The 17710-nt window shown below is 31.1% G+C and overlaps 2 protein-coding genes and 1 long non-coding RNA gene across 4 annotated transcripts; 2 read left to right on the forward strand and 1 right to left on the reverse strand.

Moving 5' to 3' along the window:
• The first annotated feature begins 5309 nt into the window (after positions 1-5309).
• On the forward strand, positions 5310-6038 carry LOC115879291. Its single transcript, XR_004049690.1, has 2 exons — positions 5310-5598; positions 5687-6038. It is a non-coding gene; the product is annotated as an uncharacterized LOC115879291 (long non-coding RNA).
• LOC115879290 lies at positions 5532-8014 on the reverse strand. 2 transcript variants are annotated; one of them, XM_030896039.1, is made up of 3 exons: positions 7884-8014; positions 7699-7819; positions 5532-7339 (listed from the first exon to the last, which is right to left on the reverse strand). In XM_030896039.1, exons 1-3 carry the CDS (start codon positions 7976-7978, stop codon positions 6866-6868), a joined length of 690 nt encoding a protein of 229 aa, XP_030751899.1. In that variant the 5' UTR covers positions 7979-8014; the 3' UTR covers positions 5532-6865. The 2 variants fall into 2 exon arrangements, with proteins under 2 accessions (XP_030751899.1, XP_030751898.1); XM_030896038.1 differs by having other exon boundaries at positions 7699-7822.
• Positions 8015-10942: 2928 nt separating this feature from the next.
• LOC115879406 (basic proline-rich protein-like) lies at positions 10943-17445 on the forward strand. The gene is made up of 2 exons (XM_030896231.1): positions 10943-11124; positions 16994-17445. The coding sequence occupies exon 2, from the start codon at positions 16997-16999 to the stop codon at positions 17300-17302; it is 306 nt and encodes a 101-aa protein (XP_030752091.1). The 5' UTR covers positions 10943-11124; positions 16994-16996; the 3' UTR covers positions 17303-17445.
• The last annotated feature ends 265 nt before the right edge of the window (positions 17446-17710 follow it).

The raw sequence follows: 17710 nt of genomic DNA on the forward strand, positions 1-17710 counted from the left end.
GTAAAAAAGTTCTAGCTTTTTATAGGTATCATTTATTGAAATTACTGTGTCTATAAGGATAAAATAAGTACCACCAGTAGTACTCTCTACCCAAACCAAAATACCCCTTCAGGGCTGTTACGAACTTTTACACTATCACCATTCGCCTTGGAATTAAAATGTGTGTAAGAGTATCAATGATTCGACGGTTTACCAATGTTCTTAAAAATAAACAAAATATATTATCTTTATTTAACCTTTCGAGGGCTGTAAGTTCTTCGGGAAGCATTTTTTGACATATGTTCATAGGAACTTTTTGTTTTTATCTGTAGAATCACCCACCGAAGTTAGATACACTATTTTTTGACACCCTGTATAGCTCTTGGTCAATAATTACTTATCATTGTCTAATACAAAATACCTTTAGATCAAAATGTTTTTGGGGCTTTTTCTTTAAAATTTATGTCACAAATCTATACTTATTGGCCACCCTGTATATGTATTTCCCAGTGATTAGATGATAAATTAAAAAACAATATTTTTTTATATTTTAGGTAAAATTGTTCATGAGATAATTCATCCCCATCATCACCATCATGTATATACATTATCCTCCTCCATATTTGCCAGGCTGTCGGACTCACATTATAATAGGCCAGTAAACGTATTATATGTAAAGGTGGAAACAAGAAAAAGATAGTAACCAACCAATCTCAACGGGATTATGTATATAATGCTCTCCTCTTTAACCTCTCAAAAGTCCCATTCGGTCCCCACTGGGGGAAGTTTGAAAAAAACCGCCGCCATCTTGGATTTTCTCGTTTTTTTCAAATATCTCCGTTTGCATAACTTTTTTCGAAAAAAGTAAAGATATGTTTTTTGTAGATAATTGAATTTAGAATATTTTTTCTTTCAGACACTTTTTTTCTAAAATAAATAGTAATCGAGATAGAGCAATTTTTTACTATACGTTTTATAAATTTTCCATTTTTTATTACACCAATCAGCTATAATTTTTGCGTTAACAGTATAGTGTTAATATAGATAAACCAAGTATAAATTTAAGCATTAAAACACAACATATATCTTTACCTGAAAGTATGTCCTAAGTAAATGGAATTTTGCAGAGTTCTCAGTTGGAGGCAAATTAGCTAAATTAAAGGTAGTCTTAAGGGATTCTCAGATGGTTCATATGTTTAATATAGCTTGGGCAGTGATACAGCTTTAAGAGATAATTTAATCCTGACTGAAACCAGTCAAAAATGTGCCTGTCGGTACTAAAAAAGATGACGATCTTTTCCAATACCTCGACGTATTTTTAGAAAAAAATCCAACAAACATGACTTGTTTCAATCAGGATTAAATTATCTTTTAAAGCCACCAATCTTTTAACTGCCCAAGCTATATTAAACATATTAACCATCTAAGATACACTCTATACAATAGGATTACATCAAGACAAGCCCTCAAGACTACCTTTAATTTAGGTAATTTGCCTCAAACTGAGAACTCTGCATAACTCCATTTATTCACGCCATACTTTCAGGTAACTATAAAGATATATCTATTATAGAAAATGTTATAAGTTGTATTTTTTAGATTCAAGAATGGATTGGTACAGTGGCGCATCTAGAGACTGACTCTGGCAGGAGTAGTGGCAGTATTAAGTAAAGTACTAGCCTTACTCTTACTACATTTAAATTAAATTTACTGAAATGTATTGTGACTATGAAAAAAAAATAACTTTGATGGGTCTGAATTTTTTATTTTAAATGGTTCTTATTAATTTCTTTTGTCGCAATTTTATTTTAGACCACATTCTAGCTTACTTATAAATTTCTTTCTGGGAGGGGTAATTACCCCCATTACCCCTCCCGTATATGCGCCCCTGGATTGGTAACAAGTTAGATCCTTTACAATATGGATGGAAAAAAGTTCAAAAGGGCAATCTGACACCTATTCAATCAAAAGAAGATGTCGCGCCTTCTGACCTACTAAAATTAATATTTTGCAATAATTGCAAAGAGAGTCAGTGCTCTAAAGATTGCTCTTGTAGAAAACTAGGTCTTAAATGTTTCAAATGTTCACTTTAAAGTGTGGTCAATGCTACGGGAATCAGTTGCACAAACTTTTGTATTTAAGTTGAGGAAGAAAATGACGCTCAGGATGACTTTATAGCGGATTTTATTTAATAACTTTAATTTAATAATAATTTTTTAGCAATAATTTTATTTAATAAATAATATTTAAACTTTGTATTTAAACGTTATTTTTAATTGTTTTAATGCTTAAATTTATACTTGGTTTATCTATATTAATACTATATACTGTTAACGCAAAAATTATAGCTCATTGGTTTAAAAAAACTGGAAAATTTATAAAACGTATAGTAAAAAATTTATTTAGGAAAAAAGTGATTGAAGAAAAAATATTTTAAATTTAATTCTCTACAAAAAACGTATTTTTAGTGTTTTCGAAAAAAGTTATGCAAACGGAGATATTTGAAAAAAACGAAAAAATCCAGGATGGCGGCGGTTTTTTTCAAACTTCCCCCCACTGGGACCGAATGGGACTATTGGGGAGTTAAACAGGAGATCATTATCTACACATTCCCGTTGAGATCGGTTGGTTACTAATTTTTTCCACCTCAACCTCCAAATTGACTGGCCTATAAAGTTTCTTCTTCAAAGTGATAGAATTTGCACATATATAGCTTCGTACGTCAATTTCATCAGTTTTAGATGCCTATTAAGCTTATAACACAGATAACATTATAACACAGATAACTTAGAAGAACATCTAAAGCTTTGACCCTCTTCCTGTATATTATACTTATCAGATCTGCCAAAAATTTTAGCGATTACTATAAACTTTTTGTCTATCTCTACCCTGGTGGTCACCACCATTCTAGAGATTTATTGTCCACCCATTGTTGTTGCCATTCTTGTTACTGCATTTGCAGCGCCGCAGAAACGTTCTGGACCTATGAATGGCATTGATGAGCCATGTTTGCCCATTTCATCTACTTTTTCGTTACCTTTAAAACCATTGTGCCCCCGTACCCAGCGCAACCTAACATTGCTACGCTCACCCTAGTCTAGAAGCGAGTGCCCTTAGCACTCCTTTTACCTGCGAAAGTGGCAACTTAGTGGCATCTTCTAGAGGATAATAGTTTGTTGCTATTACCGCCTGAAAGATTGTGACATCTTTGGATAGGCTTACAGGAAAAGCTATTCATTATTTCCCTTTTATATCTAGGTACTATTTCATCTCCTACGTCTTCCGACGATCTTGAGCCATCCGTTTATTAAGTTTACTCAGTTTGTGCATATTATTATAAACGGCTTGAGTCTGAACTCCAAAGGTGTTCCTTGACCTAAGTAAGAACAATCTGCGGATTGTTACAGGGTTTTTAACAGGACACTGTCTCTTCAACGAATACCTCAGTAAATTGGAGGTAAGAAACAACGGTGAATGCAGATTATGTGGGGAAACTGGGGAAATACCAGGACACCTCATCAATGAGTGCGCCGAGACTACAACTATTATAAGTGCCATAAACTTTGCTACAACTGATATCGGAGATGGCGAACTAGCTTCTCTGAAGCCGTCTCAGATACTGCCTTTTGTCAAACTTCTGAGACTGTGTAACACACAATAGATTTGTAAGGTCGCGGTGATTGATTAACCCCCCTCCCATACATTCTACATTGTACGGGGTGGTCGAAATTGGTCTGTTCTAACAGGGAAAACCTATTTCCTGACTAGATAGAGCAAAACCGACATAGATGTCATGGGCTCGATTTCTGAGACACGTTTAATAGCATAAACTGCCTGTTGATATTTTCACTGCCAACTGAGCTACGGGGCCTTTTTGATTTTTTTACCATTTTGAAAATTGCCCATAACTTTTTTAATTCGTGGAATAATAAAATTCTGTAAAGACGTTCTTAAGGCACTTTTTAAGCACAATCCAATGGCGCAGTGAGTTTTTTATATGCTTGCTCTTTTTGTCAGAAATAATAAAAAATATAATTTTTAAATGGAAATCATAGTTGGCTATGAACTTAAAAAAATGCTGACGTTTAACCATTTCGAACAATATAAAGTTATGGGTACCTATTTCTAAGAATGAGAGAAATATTAGGTTTTTTATCTTTGTATCGAAGTGTGCCTTGATTTTGTGTTGACCTAGTTGTCTAATTATTTTCTATCGCAATTTAATATTCGATATTATTATTTATCTGCATAATTAGAGACTTTTGAAAAGGTAAATTAACATTCTATATTAGTTTTAGTAATTACAATTGAAATCGATACAATGAACAAAGAACAAAGCTAAAAACCGTATTTTTTAGTGACGAATATAGTTTTCTAAAAAAAAATTATCTAAGATGTTCAAACTGAGCACCTCCTTGTTGAATACATAATAACATCTTTTGCGCACAGAGTTACAGAGATTTATTAGGCGAACTGGTGTAAGTCCAAAAGCTTGCCTAGTAGCCTTCTGCAATTTTTCTCTCGTCTCAATGGTTCTTCCCTTATATATAAGGTCTTTTAATTCCCCATAAAAAATTAGAAAGAAGTTAAATCACAGGACCTAGCAGGCCAACATATGGGGTCCCTTGTTCCAATCCGATTCTCTCTAAATTCTTCATTTAATGGCGTTTTAATTGTAATTGGTAAAACTAATAGCCGGAGAGCTGGCGACATATTTAGAGAACATATTTTAGGCAAGTTAGAATAACAAAAAAAAATAAAGTTTAATAACTTGTGAACCCAGAATCCTAAGTCTGGTTGGGAGGTTGGGGGTATTTCGCTACTGCGCAACCCATAACATTTGCAAAAAAATAAATCCAAAAAACATTCTTTAGGCAATTTAAAATTTGTTTATTCTTAAATTTTAGCATCTATTTAACCCAGAAATAAGTATGCCAGACTTTTTTTTCGGGTTTAAAGTGTAACCCGACCATTCCAAATATGTTTAATTATTATACCTGGAAAACATACTTTAGGCATTCTAAAATTTTCACAGCGTGTTTATTAGATGATATTAAAAAATATGTGTTAATTGCCAGACGAATTCAATGGGATTTAATACTTGCCAGACGCGAATAAAGATTTTAAATGAGCGCGATAAGAAAGTCTTATGAGTATCTATAAGCGCGAGAAAGATAGTTTATTGAGACCCGTCGGCAGCCAGTAACTGTATTTTGGAGTACTTCAAATTTTCATAAAAACAATTTTTTTTCGGTTTCATTTCAATTATTTGCAGGCTTTTAATTCAGAGATTATTTTGTTGGAATTAAGTTGCCATGTAAATAGTTAAGAATATGGAGTCTAAAAGGAGGAGGCGAATCGAACGCAAAAATTATGGGCCCAGTTTTTGAGATCTAAATGAAGTTCGAAAATCGCCGTTAGGGGCGCTTGTGATGATTGGGATACTAGAAATACACAGCTTCTTATGGCAAGAATAACTATTTTGTTATAAATTATAGAGCCAAGTTAATATTTGGGCATATTTTTACCAGAGTTAGCTTTTAGAAACGTGGTTTTTCTAATTGAGCAATGTGCGTGGCTAAAATTGTGAATACAAAACCTTAAATTTGAGTTTGAAAAGTTAGTTAGGTTATATTAGATGCCGGTTTAATATATCCTTTTCCTAAGTTGATATTATAAAAATGTTTTATTATGTGGTTCTTTTTAGTGCATACACGACCGAAGAAACATATAAGCTGCTAAAATAAATCTTCCCTAGAACTGTTGTACAAAAAAGATAGAAGTTCCAGCAACAAATTTATCACCAGTTCAACCTTTGATTTGATGTAAACAGTAATTGTTTCTTGATGAGAAATGCGAATGAAATAGTTTATGGTGTGATTGTGTTAGTGTTTTATTAATAGTTTTGTTGATGCAGTTTAAAGGTTCATAGTTTTTCATTAAAACATTTGAAATTGACATGTTTACATGCAGTTTAGTGTGATACCATTTTAATAAACATTAAAATCTTTCGAACTAGTAGTGGTTTTATGGCGATTGACAGATTGAATAACGAAAATTAAGAGTATTTTATCAGGAATAACTTAATCATAAATGGAAACTGAAGACGAACGTTACCATTGCACCCTTTGATCGGTGTTATCTATTCCATAACTTTTTATAGCTGAAACTAGAGAGTAGGTATATTGAGCTGAAACGTTTCCTGTGTTCAATAGCGTTTTTTCTAGCGTTGAATTGTAAGTTTTAATGTCATTAGCAAAGTTTTGCAAATTGTCACTGTTTCGTAGACAATTAAATTCAAGATATATTATATTCAATGTCACCTAATAATTGTAAAGGTTTTTCTATTGATATTCACTTTATTAATATAAGGTAGGTTTGTAAATAAAATATTAATGAATAAATAATGTACTCAGTTTATTTCAAAAGCACAAAAATACAGAGTTGTGAATATGTATATACGCTGACTTATTTCATCATATAAATATTTATTTAGCAATATTAATACATTACAACTTTTGTTTCTATTAACTAATTCCACTAAATTTAATAAATAAAATATACAATATATAAATTTAATATACAATTTAGCACTTAGATATTAAATATCTATATGTACTATGCCAAAAAATAAAACAGGAACATCATATTATATCAAGAACACAAAAAATTACAATTTAAAAAAAATGCATTCTAAAAAAATACCTAGCTACAATATACCTACATATTAATTTAAAGAGCTTATTCATATTCATAAAAACTATTCTAAATGGTTTATATACACAATCAAAAGTATCAACCACAATACAATAATTTTCAAATTATTTCTTATTATTCCTCAATGAAAAAGCGTCTTGCGACGGCTAGTCAAAAATCTAAATAATTTTTATAATAATTTACAATCTGACATATGCAAACTATTTTTCAAATTTGTGAACATAGTAACTCTACTGTCTGTAACATCAACTGGCACATTAGTAATATCACGAAGAATTTCATTCTCATTCTCAAAGTTAGGTTCTGAAGTTTGATTTTCAACATGATTAATAGGCAGACCTTTTACTTTTTTTGAATTAGAAACTTTTTCAGTTGCTTCACTCCTTACACATGGTGGTTTCCTCTTTCTTTTATTACTAGAGAAATATGAAGGCAGGTTAGGAAAAATTCTTGGAATTGAACCCTCCTTTAATAATGGTCTACCCCGCTCAATTCTACTGATAGTTCCGTCAGTTAATTTGATCTCATAATGAGTCAAAATATCTTCATCTAGAAAATGTAGTTCACAAACAGCATCTTTGCTGCTAAGTGTCTTGTCTGATCTGGGTATCGCCTTTTGCCACTGCTGTAGCAAGCTAGGATCCTAATAAAAGATATATAATTGTTAAATAAAATAAAAAAAAAACATTTTTCACTATTAAAGCTGTTATTTTGAGAATACGATCTTGAAGTATAAATATTTAATATTCACTTTCAATAGCACTGTTCAAACTGTGGTTAATATAGGTACATGTCAACAGGTAATTTTAGCACCTAGTAAGTATTAAATTATTTTAATTTTATAACAAGGCCTCCTAGGTTATGTTATACACATGTTGATTTTAGGCTATATTTCCTATTAATTTGGTTTATAATTTAATCTGTACACTGACAGTATATAATTTTAATGTTTTTCTTAACATCTATCCATAATTTTTATAAATAAATAGTCATACTACTTACATTAGGAGCTTTGAAAAGGCTTGGGTTTCTTTCACCCCGTTCTTTATTTGCCTTGTTTTTATTGGGATTCCCACTTGTACAGCCAGGTACAAAGCAATTTCTACCACGACTCATTGTTGTACTGCTAAAAATTCAGTAAATTAACTATAAATTTTATTAAAAACACAATTAAATCGTATACTAACAATGAAAATGTAGTATCCCAGTCGATCGCAGTGCCTCTGCTGTCAAACCGAGGAAGCTGCTTAAAAGTGGGGACAGAAATTTCAAATTTGCCCATTGCCGATAAATCTCCTTTTTTAAGCCCTCCATAGTTAAGAATAATCACTGCAAATAAATATTTTAGTAACTACTAATTTCGCTACTAACTACTAAATCACAATGGATAAAAAACATTTAAGTTGTGTAGTTTGTAAAAAAGTTACTAGTGACAAAGTTATTGTTTTTGATGAAGGCAGACTACAAAAATGCAAAGAATTTTTAAAAGTGCGCCAACAACATGGTTTAAAATTTAAAGAAGTGGTTTTACCAGAAAACGTAGTCCCGACAAAAGGGTACCATGTACAGTGCTAAAAAATAACTATTCTGGAATTTTATTAAAGTACCATTGTTAATCTTTCTAAATAGATTCAAAAGTAAGTAAAAGTGCTTTACTTTTATGCTTAGGCGTTAAAATGACTTTTTTATATTGTCAATCAGGTCGCAAAAATTAATAATAATATAATATGTCACAAAAGTATAATAATAATTATACTTTTGTGACGTTTGAAAAAAATAAATTTTATAATATGCTAATTTTTAAATAATTATTCGTCTTTTTATTCTTTCAGATACAAAACACTTAAATTAAAAAGTCTTCTTATTGAAAGGATTTCAATCATACATTTTTATTAAAAAATGTTTCCTTTTTATTTATTCAATATTAGTTAGTTTTTTTTTAAGTTTTTACGACTCCAAAATGTTGTTACGTCAGCTGCATCGGCTGCCGACGCGCGACGGGTCTCTATAAACTATCTTTCTCGCGCTTATAGATACTCATAAGACTTTCTTATCGCGCTCATTTAAAATCTTTATTCGCGTCCGGTAAGTATTAAATCCCATTGAATTCGTCTGGCAATTAACACTTATTTTTTAATATCATCTAATAAACAGGCTGTAAAAATTTTAGAATGCCTAAAGTATATTTTCCAGGTATAATAATTAAACATATTTTGAATGGTCGGGTTACACTTTAAACCCGAAAAAAAAGTCTGGCATACTTATTTCTAGGTTAAATAAATGCTAAAATTTGGGAATAAACAAATTTCAAGTTGCGTAAAGAATGTTTTTTGGATTAATTTTCTTGCAAATATTATGGGTTGCGCAGTAGCGAAATACCCCCAACCCCCCAGCCAGACTTAGGATTTTGGGTTCAGCAGTTAATAAACTATACATTTTTAGTTATTCTAGCTTGCCTAAAATATGTTCTCTAAATATGTCGTCAGCTCTTAGGCTATAATATAGAATATTTATCTTTTCTAAAGTCTTTAACTTTGCAGATAAATAATAATATAGAATATGAAATTGCAAAAAAAATAATTAGGCAACTAGGTCAACACAAAATCAAGGCCCGCTTCGATACAAAGATAAAAAACCCTAATATTTCTCTCATTGTTATAAATAAATACCCATAACTTTATATCGTTGCAAAGGGTTAAACATCAGCATTTTTTTAAGTTTGTAGCCAACTATGATTTTCATTTAAATAATTATATTTTTTATTATTTCTGACAAAAAGAGCAAGTATAGAAAAAGACTGACTACGCCACTGGATTGTGCTTAAAAAAGTGCCTTAAGAACGTCTTTACAGAATTTTATTATTCCGCGAATTAAGAAAGTTATGGGCAATTTTCAAAATGGTAAAAAAATAAAAAAGACCCCGTATCTCAGTTGGCAGTGAAAATATCAACAGGCGGTTTATGCCATTAAACGTGTCTCAGAAATCGAGCCCATGGCATCTACGTCGGTTTTGCTCTATCTAGTCAGGAAATAGGATTTCCTTGTTAAAACAGACCAATTTCGACCACCCTGTACAAGGCTTAGAGCTCTTAGATTTTTAGAGATAGGTTTTTAAAATGGATTAAATTTTATCAAATCAAGTTCTTCAAATAAGTACTTTTTGCACTTTGAATATTTTTAAGCCGACATGCGTGCTTCTATCAAAATAACGGATTACGTATTTCTTGTCGTCTTCTGAAAAATGTTTTTGATGCTTTATTACAGTACGTAATTTATTTCGACAGGTGACGTGTGTTCTAGTTGAAGTGACTATTAATTTATAACCAGAAATTATTATATATTTAGTCAGAGGTTTAATCTTAGTTCATGGTTTGGTGATTGTTATCTAATAACTGTTTTTCGAGATGAAGACCGTCTTTTGACATTTGGTATGCCATACCGGTGTTATCGAATTTATGATTAGAATATTCACATTTTAAAAATTGTTGATTAAATATAATTAATACATAATAAAATAAATAAAGTAAAACTCAATAGAAAAACACACTAATTTTTATTCAACGACTCTTGGAAAGGTAGATTTGATCGTCTAATGTTTTTCGTTTTTTTTCTAGGCCGTTTAAAATATGCCCAATTCGTATTTTTAATCATATCTCCTTTTTTTCAAATGAAACAAGAGTAGCTCATTACATATGTATTTGGAAAAAGTATTTTTTACGAACAATTTGGTACCACACATTTGGTATTTCAAGTCAAATTGTCGTTATAAACCGCATGTTACAATTTCAAATAAACTATATGCAAAAATGCCAAGTCGTTCTATTCAGGGTGTCATTTCCTATCGAATAAAGTAGAAAAATACCGAGGGTGTTATTTAAAAATCAAAAGTTGTAGTCATTTCCTGTGAAACAGAAAATGATCGAAAACAACTGAATGCGTCAATCAATCCTGATTTATGTTATATACCAACGTACCAATTCTCGTTTTTTAATATGGAAAAATAAAATAGTTGTAAAAGTTAGCCACTTTTGAGAAACACGCGGTATACTAGCCCTAAAAATATTTGCACTTATTTAACACTCGCCCTGTATATTTATTTCTTCTCTAATTTCAATATACATATAATAATTACTGATTACCAAACTACAAAACACTATTCTATATCCTATATTATTTTAATATTGTTTGACTTTAATATATTTTGTCACATGATAATTGGTATGCGTTACTCATCACCTAAAAGATTATATATTAAGTATAACACGGGACCGACTTTAGGTGTCAATAAACAGAAAATAAAAACCTATTATCAGTTTGTTGCAAACAGCTTTCATATAAAGGTGCTCCAAGTATCAGTTTATCTAAAAAAAATCAGAAGATAATTAAATATATACCTCTAGAAGTAATATTTAAATTGCCTACGTACTGGTAAGTAAAATTATTTGTATAATCTGCTATGACTATACTAAATTAAAAAAAATAGAAAATGAAGAAATAGAAAAAAAATATTTTTTGGTGTACAGGGTGGGTCAAATTCGACGCTTTTAAATGGAAACACCCTCTTCTATAGGAGATAGACGAAAACTAATATCGGTGTCTGGAGCTCAATTTTCATCAATAACAGGATGGTGAAAACCGCACATCAATATCTGTTACCGTTTCGGAGTTACGGGGTGTTTTTCAAAAATGTGCATTTTTAATAAATCGCTGTAACTTTTTTACTATGGAAAATTTTGTATTTCTATGAAAACATTTCCAAAGCACCTTTTTACCTAGAATTTAATGGTTTAAGTAAAAAAAATTAAAAGTAATAATTTATCTATATATATATATATATATATATATATATATATATATATATATATATATATATATATATATATATATATATATATATATATATATATATATATATATATATATATATATATATATATATATATATATATATATATATATATATATATATATATATATATATATATATATATATATATATATATATATATATATATATATATATATATATATATAGCTCTTATATATCTATTTAAGAGTTATCAACAGAAAAATTAATTTTTTATTTGGGACACCCTCTATATTTTTAATTAACTAAAAAGAAATTATTTTCAATAAATTAAAAATATACAGGGTGTCCCATATAAAAAATCAAATTTTCTGTTGATAATTCTTAAATTATTAATTTTTAAAAAATTATACTTAAACCATTAAATTCTACGTAAAAAGGTGCTTTGGAAATGTTTTCATAAAAATACAAAATTTTCCATAGCAAAAAAGTTACAGCGATTTGTTAAAAATGCATTTTTTTGACAAACCGTAACTCCGAAACGGTAACAGATATCGATATGCGGTTTTCACCATCATGTTTTTCACAAAAATTGAGCTCCAGACACCGATATTAGTTTTGTCTATCTACTATAGAAAAGGGTGTTTCCATTTAAAAGCGTCGAATTTGACCCACCTTGTACAGTGTGTCCCATTTTCGTGTGTTTTATGAGATTTCTCGATTATGAGTAGAGAAAGAACGGTGTGGTTTTAAAATCACTTTCCAACTTTTTTATGAAACTACAGATGCTTCACATAGATGACATACATTTGTCCTAGCACTCTTAGTTCTTGAAATACAGGGCGAATTCGAAATTGTTGCATTTTTTTACTTTCTTCGTATTTCGATTATCTTATAACTTATATAAAAACTTAAAATTGAGTCCCATAGAGTTTTTCACGTAGAATTCAGTGGCTAACTAGATTTTCGTTGGAAGCTGTCATTCTTGAAATATAACCGAAACTTTTTTTTTAACGGAATATCCGGTATATTATTTTTTTTTATTTTATTTCTCTTGCTATGAGCTTTCTAAAAATATAATATATTCTACAATGTCCCCGGATTGTCTTTACAAGATGAAAAAAAAAATTTTATTATTGATATTTTGAAATAAATGCATTCTCCATTTAGATGTTTGGTTCTAAAATGGTTATCCCGTTTATACTCTTACAAATTTCCATACCCTTGTGCTTCCTTAACATTTTAAAACAACAAAAAATATTACGTTAATTAAAATTCTATGAATAACAATCATAGATTACAATCTATCAAAGAATGAAAACGAAGTTATATTACCATAGAAACGCATTTTCATTTTTAAGACTTTATAGATAGATTTTCTCTAAAACGGTATGGAAATTTGGAAAAGTATAAACGAAATTAACCATTTTATAACAAGCAAAATTTTTATGAAAAATGCATTTTTCTCAAATGTGAATAATAAAAAAGTTTTTTCTCTTGTAAAGACAATCCTGTATACTTACAGAAGATTATTATATATATTACAGGGACATACTGTATACTTATTTTTATAAACAAGGTAAAAAAATGCATTATTTATCTTTTTAATACAGGGTGTCCTAGAAATAAGCGCAAGTATTTTAACAGTTAGTATAGTTCAACCCCAGAAAAACGCCCATGACGTATTTTCCGCGAAAAAAAAATCGAAGTTTTTTGAAAAATGTTTTGGATTTTTTTTAGTTTTTAGTTAAATAATGATGATAATATGACAACATGAGTATTAGATTAAATTTACAAGAAAGAAAATCCAGAAAAGATTCAGTTTTTCTCAAAATTTTAGCATAAAATCATTTCTTTTTCAATTTCAAGTTTTCAATGTAAAATAACTTCGTTATTTTGGACTTATTTGAAATACGATACAGAGAAAATATGTTTCTTTTATCGAGATCTACCACCACTTAAAATACTTGCACTTATTTCTGGAACACCCTGTAAAAGCGACCGGTTTAAATTAGATAATCAAAATAATCGAATAACTGATTCGAAATCAAATTTTGGTTATTACCTATTCCACGCTAGTTTCTGTATGTTAAATTATTGCTCAAGTGCATAAAAAATAAAAATATCTCTGTGTGTCTCTCATTTTCACTGCAGTTTATTAAGATACGATGGAAAGTTAAATAATATTTAATTAAATAAAATAATAATACTCTTTTAAACTATAGGGAAATTAAAATAACTTTGGTTGAACATCATAATACGACCACCAGTAAACTCCATAAGACGACGCATGGTGTCATTGATGACGTGCACCCAAAGTTTTTTTAATTTCTCTTTAGGTGTGTTTATGTTAAGAAGTTAAATAATTTATTCATCTTATCTAAGAAAATAAGTATAGATTTTATTATATTTTTAGAAAGTTCAAGGCACTAACAAAATAAAAAAAGAGATGTAACGATTTCAAATTCGCACTGTATTTCAGGAACTAAGAGAGCTTGGACAGTGTCTTATTTTGTTTGCAATTGGTCATTTTTTGGCTTATTAAAAAAAATAGAATCTTGCAATGCAGTACGTGCAAACCTGAGCTACAATTTTCCTTTTCCGAAACCAAGGATGCAATTATTGTCATGGCACCTTTAATTTCTATGATACAGAGTGATTTTGTATAAGAATGCCCTATTTTTGCCCTAACTTTTTGAAAAGTTGACAATGCTTTTTGAAAAGACAGATGAGTTACGAGGGATTTAATAATCTAATACTAGAACTTTTTTATGATTATAACAAAAACCAGGCTCTTTAGTCGCTGCATGGTCAACTTCTGTTCGTGTAATAATCTTACATAAAATACACAATTCTTGATACAGTATGGTTTTACTCTATGAATTTGGTTAATTCTGTGGAATTAAATTTCTATCGAATATTTATATCCCTCAATAAAGACAATGTACACTCAGATGCAAAAAAATGGAAACATTTTTGGTCGAATTTAAAATTTATATTTTTGTTGCGCTTGTGCTTTGGTGATTATTATTATTACCAAAACGCGGAAAGAGGCAACAAAGAGATTTAGGATAATGAGATTTTTGAATGTCCGGAGTGCAGAAGAGAGATAAAATCGCGTATCGGGCTTTTCAGTCACAGAAAAGCTCATGAAAGAAAACGCCTTGCGCAATGATCTTCTTGATGTGTGTCAAATACTCGTCAGCGAGTAATGGCAGTATGTATGTATGTATATTTTTGTTATTTTTTGCCCTATTTTCATGAATTTTTTTAGCAAGCTGTATAATTATATCAACTTTAATTCGTAAACTCAGTTTTTTATAAACTTTAGTATTTGGTATATTATACAGAGTTAATCGAGGGGTTGTTTTTCTACCTCAAATTTAAAACAACCTGTGCAATAATTTCGTGTATAAATTTTCCTAGGGTTACCAAATCAAAACTTATCCACCCTGGGCAAGCCTTCCGAAAAATCCAGACAAAATCCGGACGTCATAAATTTTTAGCGAAATAAGAGCAAAAATAGTATATTGTTTTATTAGGAGTAAAAATTATACTTTCTGTGGCGAGGCTATGCAACAACAAAATCCGGACGCTTATGAAAAAACCGTCAGGACTCAACCGGACGTAGTGTAATCCGGACGTCTGGTAACCCTAAATTTTCCTAAAATATAATTTTACGGTCAGAACCATGTCTCCTGAGCATTTTGTTTTTTAGATCATGTCAATACAAGCTTTGGTTAATTTTTAAGAGCGGAATGAACTTGCCAATAAAAATTTGTAATTTTTTCAATTATTATTTCTTTATTCTTATTTTTTTTGAACCCTCTATCATGTTCGACCCTTGGGAAATGCTTGGCAGGACTGTTAAAGATCACGAAGCGGCTACCAGCTTCATTAAATGAACTTCGCTTAGACCTTCAAGAAGAATGGGACAACATATTGCAATATGATATATGCAGCCTCAATGACAGTATGAACGGACGTATACAGGCAATTATAGCAGCCAAGGGAGGGCAATATAAAGTATTAGGATATTTTTTACAATTTTTTTTCTGTTTGTATACTTGAGTATTACAGATGATTTATTCTATTGTTAGTCCTGTTATCGTTATTAATGTTTATTAAAACCAGGACTGGCTCTTTAGCCTTTAACGTCTTTTTTTAATTTAGTATAGAGTATCCAAAGCGGCGTGATGCGACGTTACGATAATAGCCACATACAAGATACATAAAAAAGTACATCAAAAAGTAATGATAATTGAGAAAATAGCAAATTGATCGTGATCAGTTCATTTCGCTCTTAATAATTAACTAAAACATGTATTGACATGAATCAAAAAACAAAATGCTCAGGAGTCATGGTTCTCATCGTAAAATTATATTTTAGGAAAATTTACAGACGAAATCATTGAACAGGGAGTTTTAAAGTTAGGGTAAAAAAAACAACCCCCCAATTAACCCTGTATAATATGGCCAATACATAAGTTTATAAAAAACTTAGTTTACAAATTAAAGTTGATGTATAACATATACAGCTTGCTAAAAAATCATGAAAATAGGCCTAAAAATAACAAAAATATAACACTTTAAATTTGACCAAAAAATTCTCCGTTGCGTTTTTTTTGCATCTGAGACAGTTGGGTGTTAAAACCTTTGGTGTAACAACAGCAATTTAAAACACTAATTCACCACAATACGCCAAAACACTTTACTTTTGCAATGGACGTGCGTTTGGACGTGCAAATTGATGATCTTAAAACGGGTACGCATATGAGCACGAGCGCGAATGAGGCAATCCGATGCCGAACCATTTGCCTCGGATTCGGTTCGGCCTCGGGAAGAAATATATTTTTGGGTGACCTGAATAGTGGACGCACGAAGCGTTGTACGGAATCGATCCATAAATGTGGTGAGCATTTTCTTGTGTAGTAGTAGTAGGTAATGCATAAATATGGCCGATTCAGATTCTGATGACGCTGAACGTGCTGCGTATTTTATAATTTTAAGTAGTTTATTAAAAGTCTTGGTTTCCATAATATCTCCCTTTTTTGATATTCTTCAAGCCCTAGCACAATTTGCTGAGACCATTGCAATGTTGCATTTAAAAAAATAATATTATTATTAAAATATACGAAGACGTACACTACTACTCCAAAACAACAACACGTGGACTGCCTCGAAATGAATTTTTATTATTTCCATCCACACTGAGCACAGATGAGCAGCGATGCCTCACTTTGATGTACCGACAACAGTTGGATCGGGTCGCGGCCGAATGCATATCGTTTCAAACAAATTTGCACGCCTCGTTCAGACGTACACATACGTAAACGCGCGTCCTGTGCAAAAGTAAAGTGTTTTGGTGTATTGTGCAAAGACAATGGGTATTTGTTTGACGTAATAAGTCCGACATAACAGATTTATGCCAAAGAAAATTTCTCTGCTACTTTGAAGGTAAATTAACTTTATCTTTCTTATTTTTTTTAGGTCATGGAACCTTGGCATCCTCCTGGACCTCCCCACTTAGGTCCACCACCTCCAGGACCCCCACCGCATCCGGGATTTCCACCTCCACCGGGACATTATCCTCCACCTCCTCCTGATTTTGATCCAGCTTTCAGTGTAGCTCCGGGATTCCATCCGGGTCCGTATCCGCCACCCCACCCACATCCATATCCACCTCCACCTGGGCCTCCTCCACCAGGCGACCATTTACCACCATGGGGCTGCCCGCCTTGTAGTCATCAGTGGAGAGCTCCAGGATGTCCGCAGTGCGATGGTTGGAGATGGGAATGAGTTATTATGTGATTTTAAAGAATTTATTAAAATTCAGTTCAATGCAATGTCTTGTAAATGATGTAATATGAGTTTAATATTTACAATAAAAAATTTAAAATGTTTTAAATAATGAAAAATCTAACTAAATTATATTAATTAGTTTTTCAGGATCGTCTGTTTTATTTTACCCATACCGCCCTATAGTCTTAAAAGTATTAATTAGCCCATCCATTTAGCCCATCCATTAGCCCATCCATTAGCCCATCCTCTTAGCCCATCCATTTACAGCAACTGATGTATTTTTTTCACTGTTTAAGTGGTACAAAAGAAAATTCCCCAAAGGAAGGTACAGAATGTAGAATGAGTGAGAGGGAGGTTCATCACCGCCAGAGCAGCAAGTTCACAGAAAACTTAAGTCTTTTTTTT

The sequence above is a fragment of the Sitophilus oryzae genome, unplaced genomic scaffold (genome assembly GCF_002938485.1).
Source record: "Sitophilus oryzae breed Bouriz unplaced genomic scaffold, Soryzae_2.0 scaffold_1576_pilon_pilon, whole genome shotgun sequence".
Classification (NCBI taxonomy): Eukaryota; Metazoa; Arthropoda; class Insecta; order Coleoptera; family Curculionidae; genus Sitophilus; species Sitophilus oryzae.

Coding starts and splice junctions, on each gene's coding strand:
- LOC115879290 (XM_030896038.1), bottom strand. CDS start 7,978: ATGGGCAAATTTGAAATTTCTGTCCCCACTTTTAAGCAGCTTCCTCGG. Junction 7,823..7,883: donor TGGGATACTACATTTTCATT/GTTAGTATACGA, acceptor CTGAATTTTTAG/CAGTACAACAATGAGTCGTG. Junction 7,340..7,698: donor GCCTTTTCAAAGCTCCTAAT/GTAAGTAGTATG, acceptor ATCTTTTATTAG/GATCCTAGCTTGCTACAGCA.
- LOC115879406 (XM_030896231.1), top strand. CDS start 16,997: ATGGAACCTTGGCATCCTCCTGGACCTCCCCACTTAGGTCCACCACCT.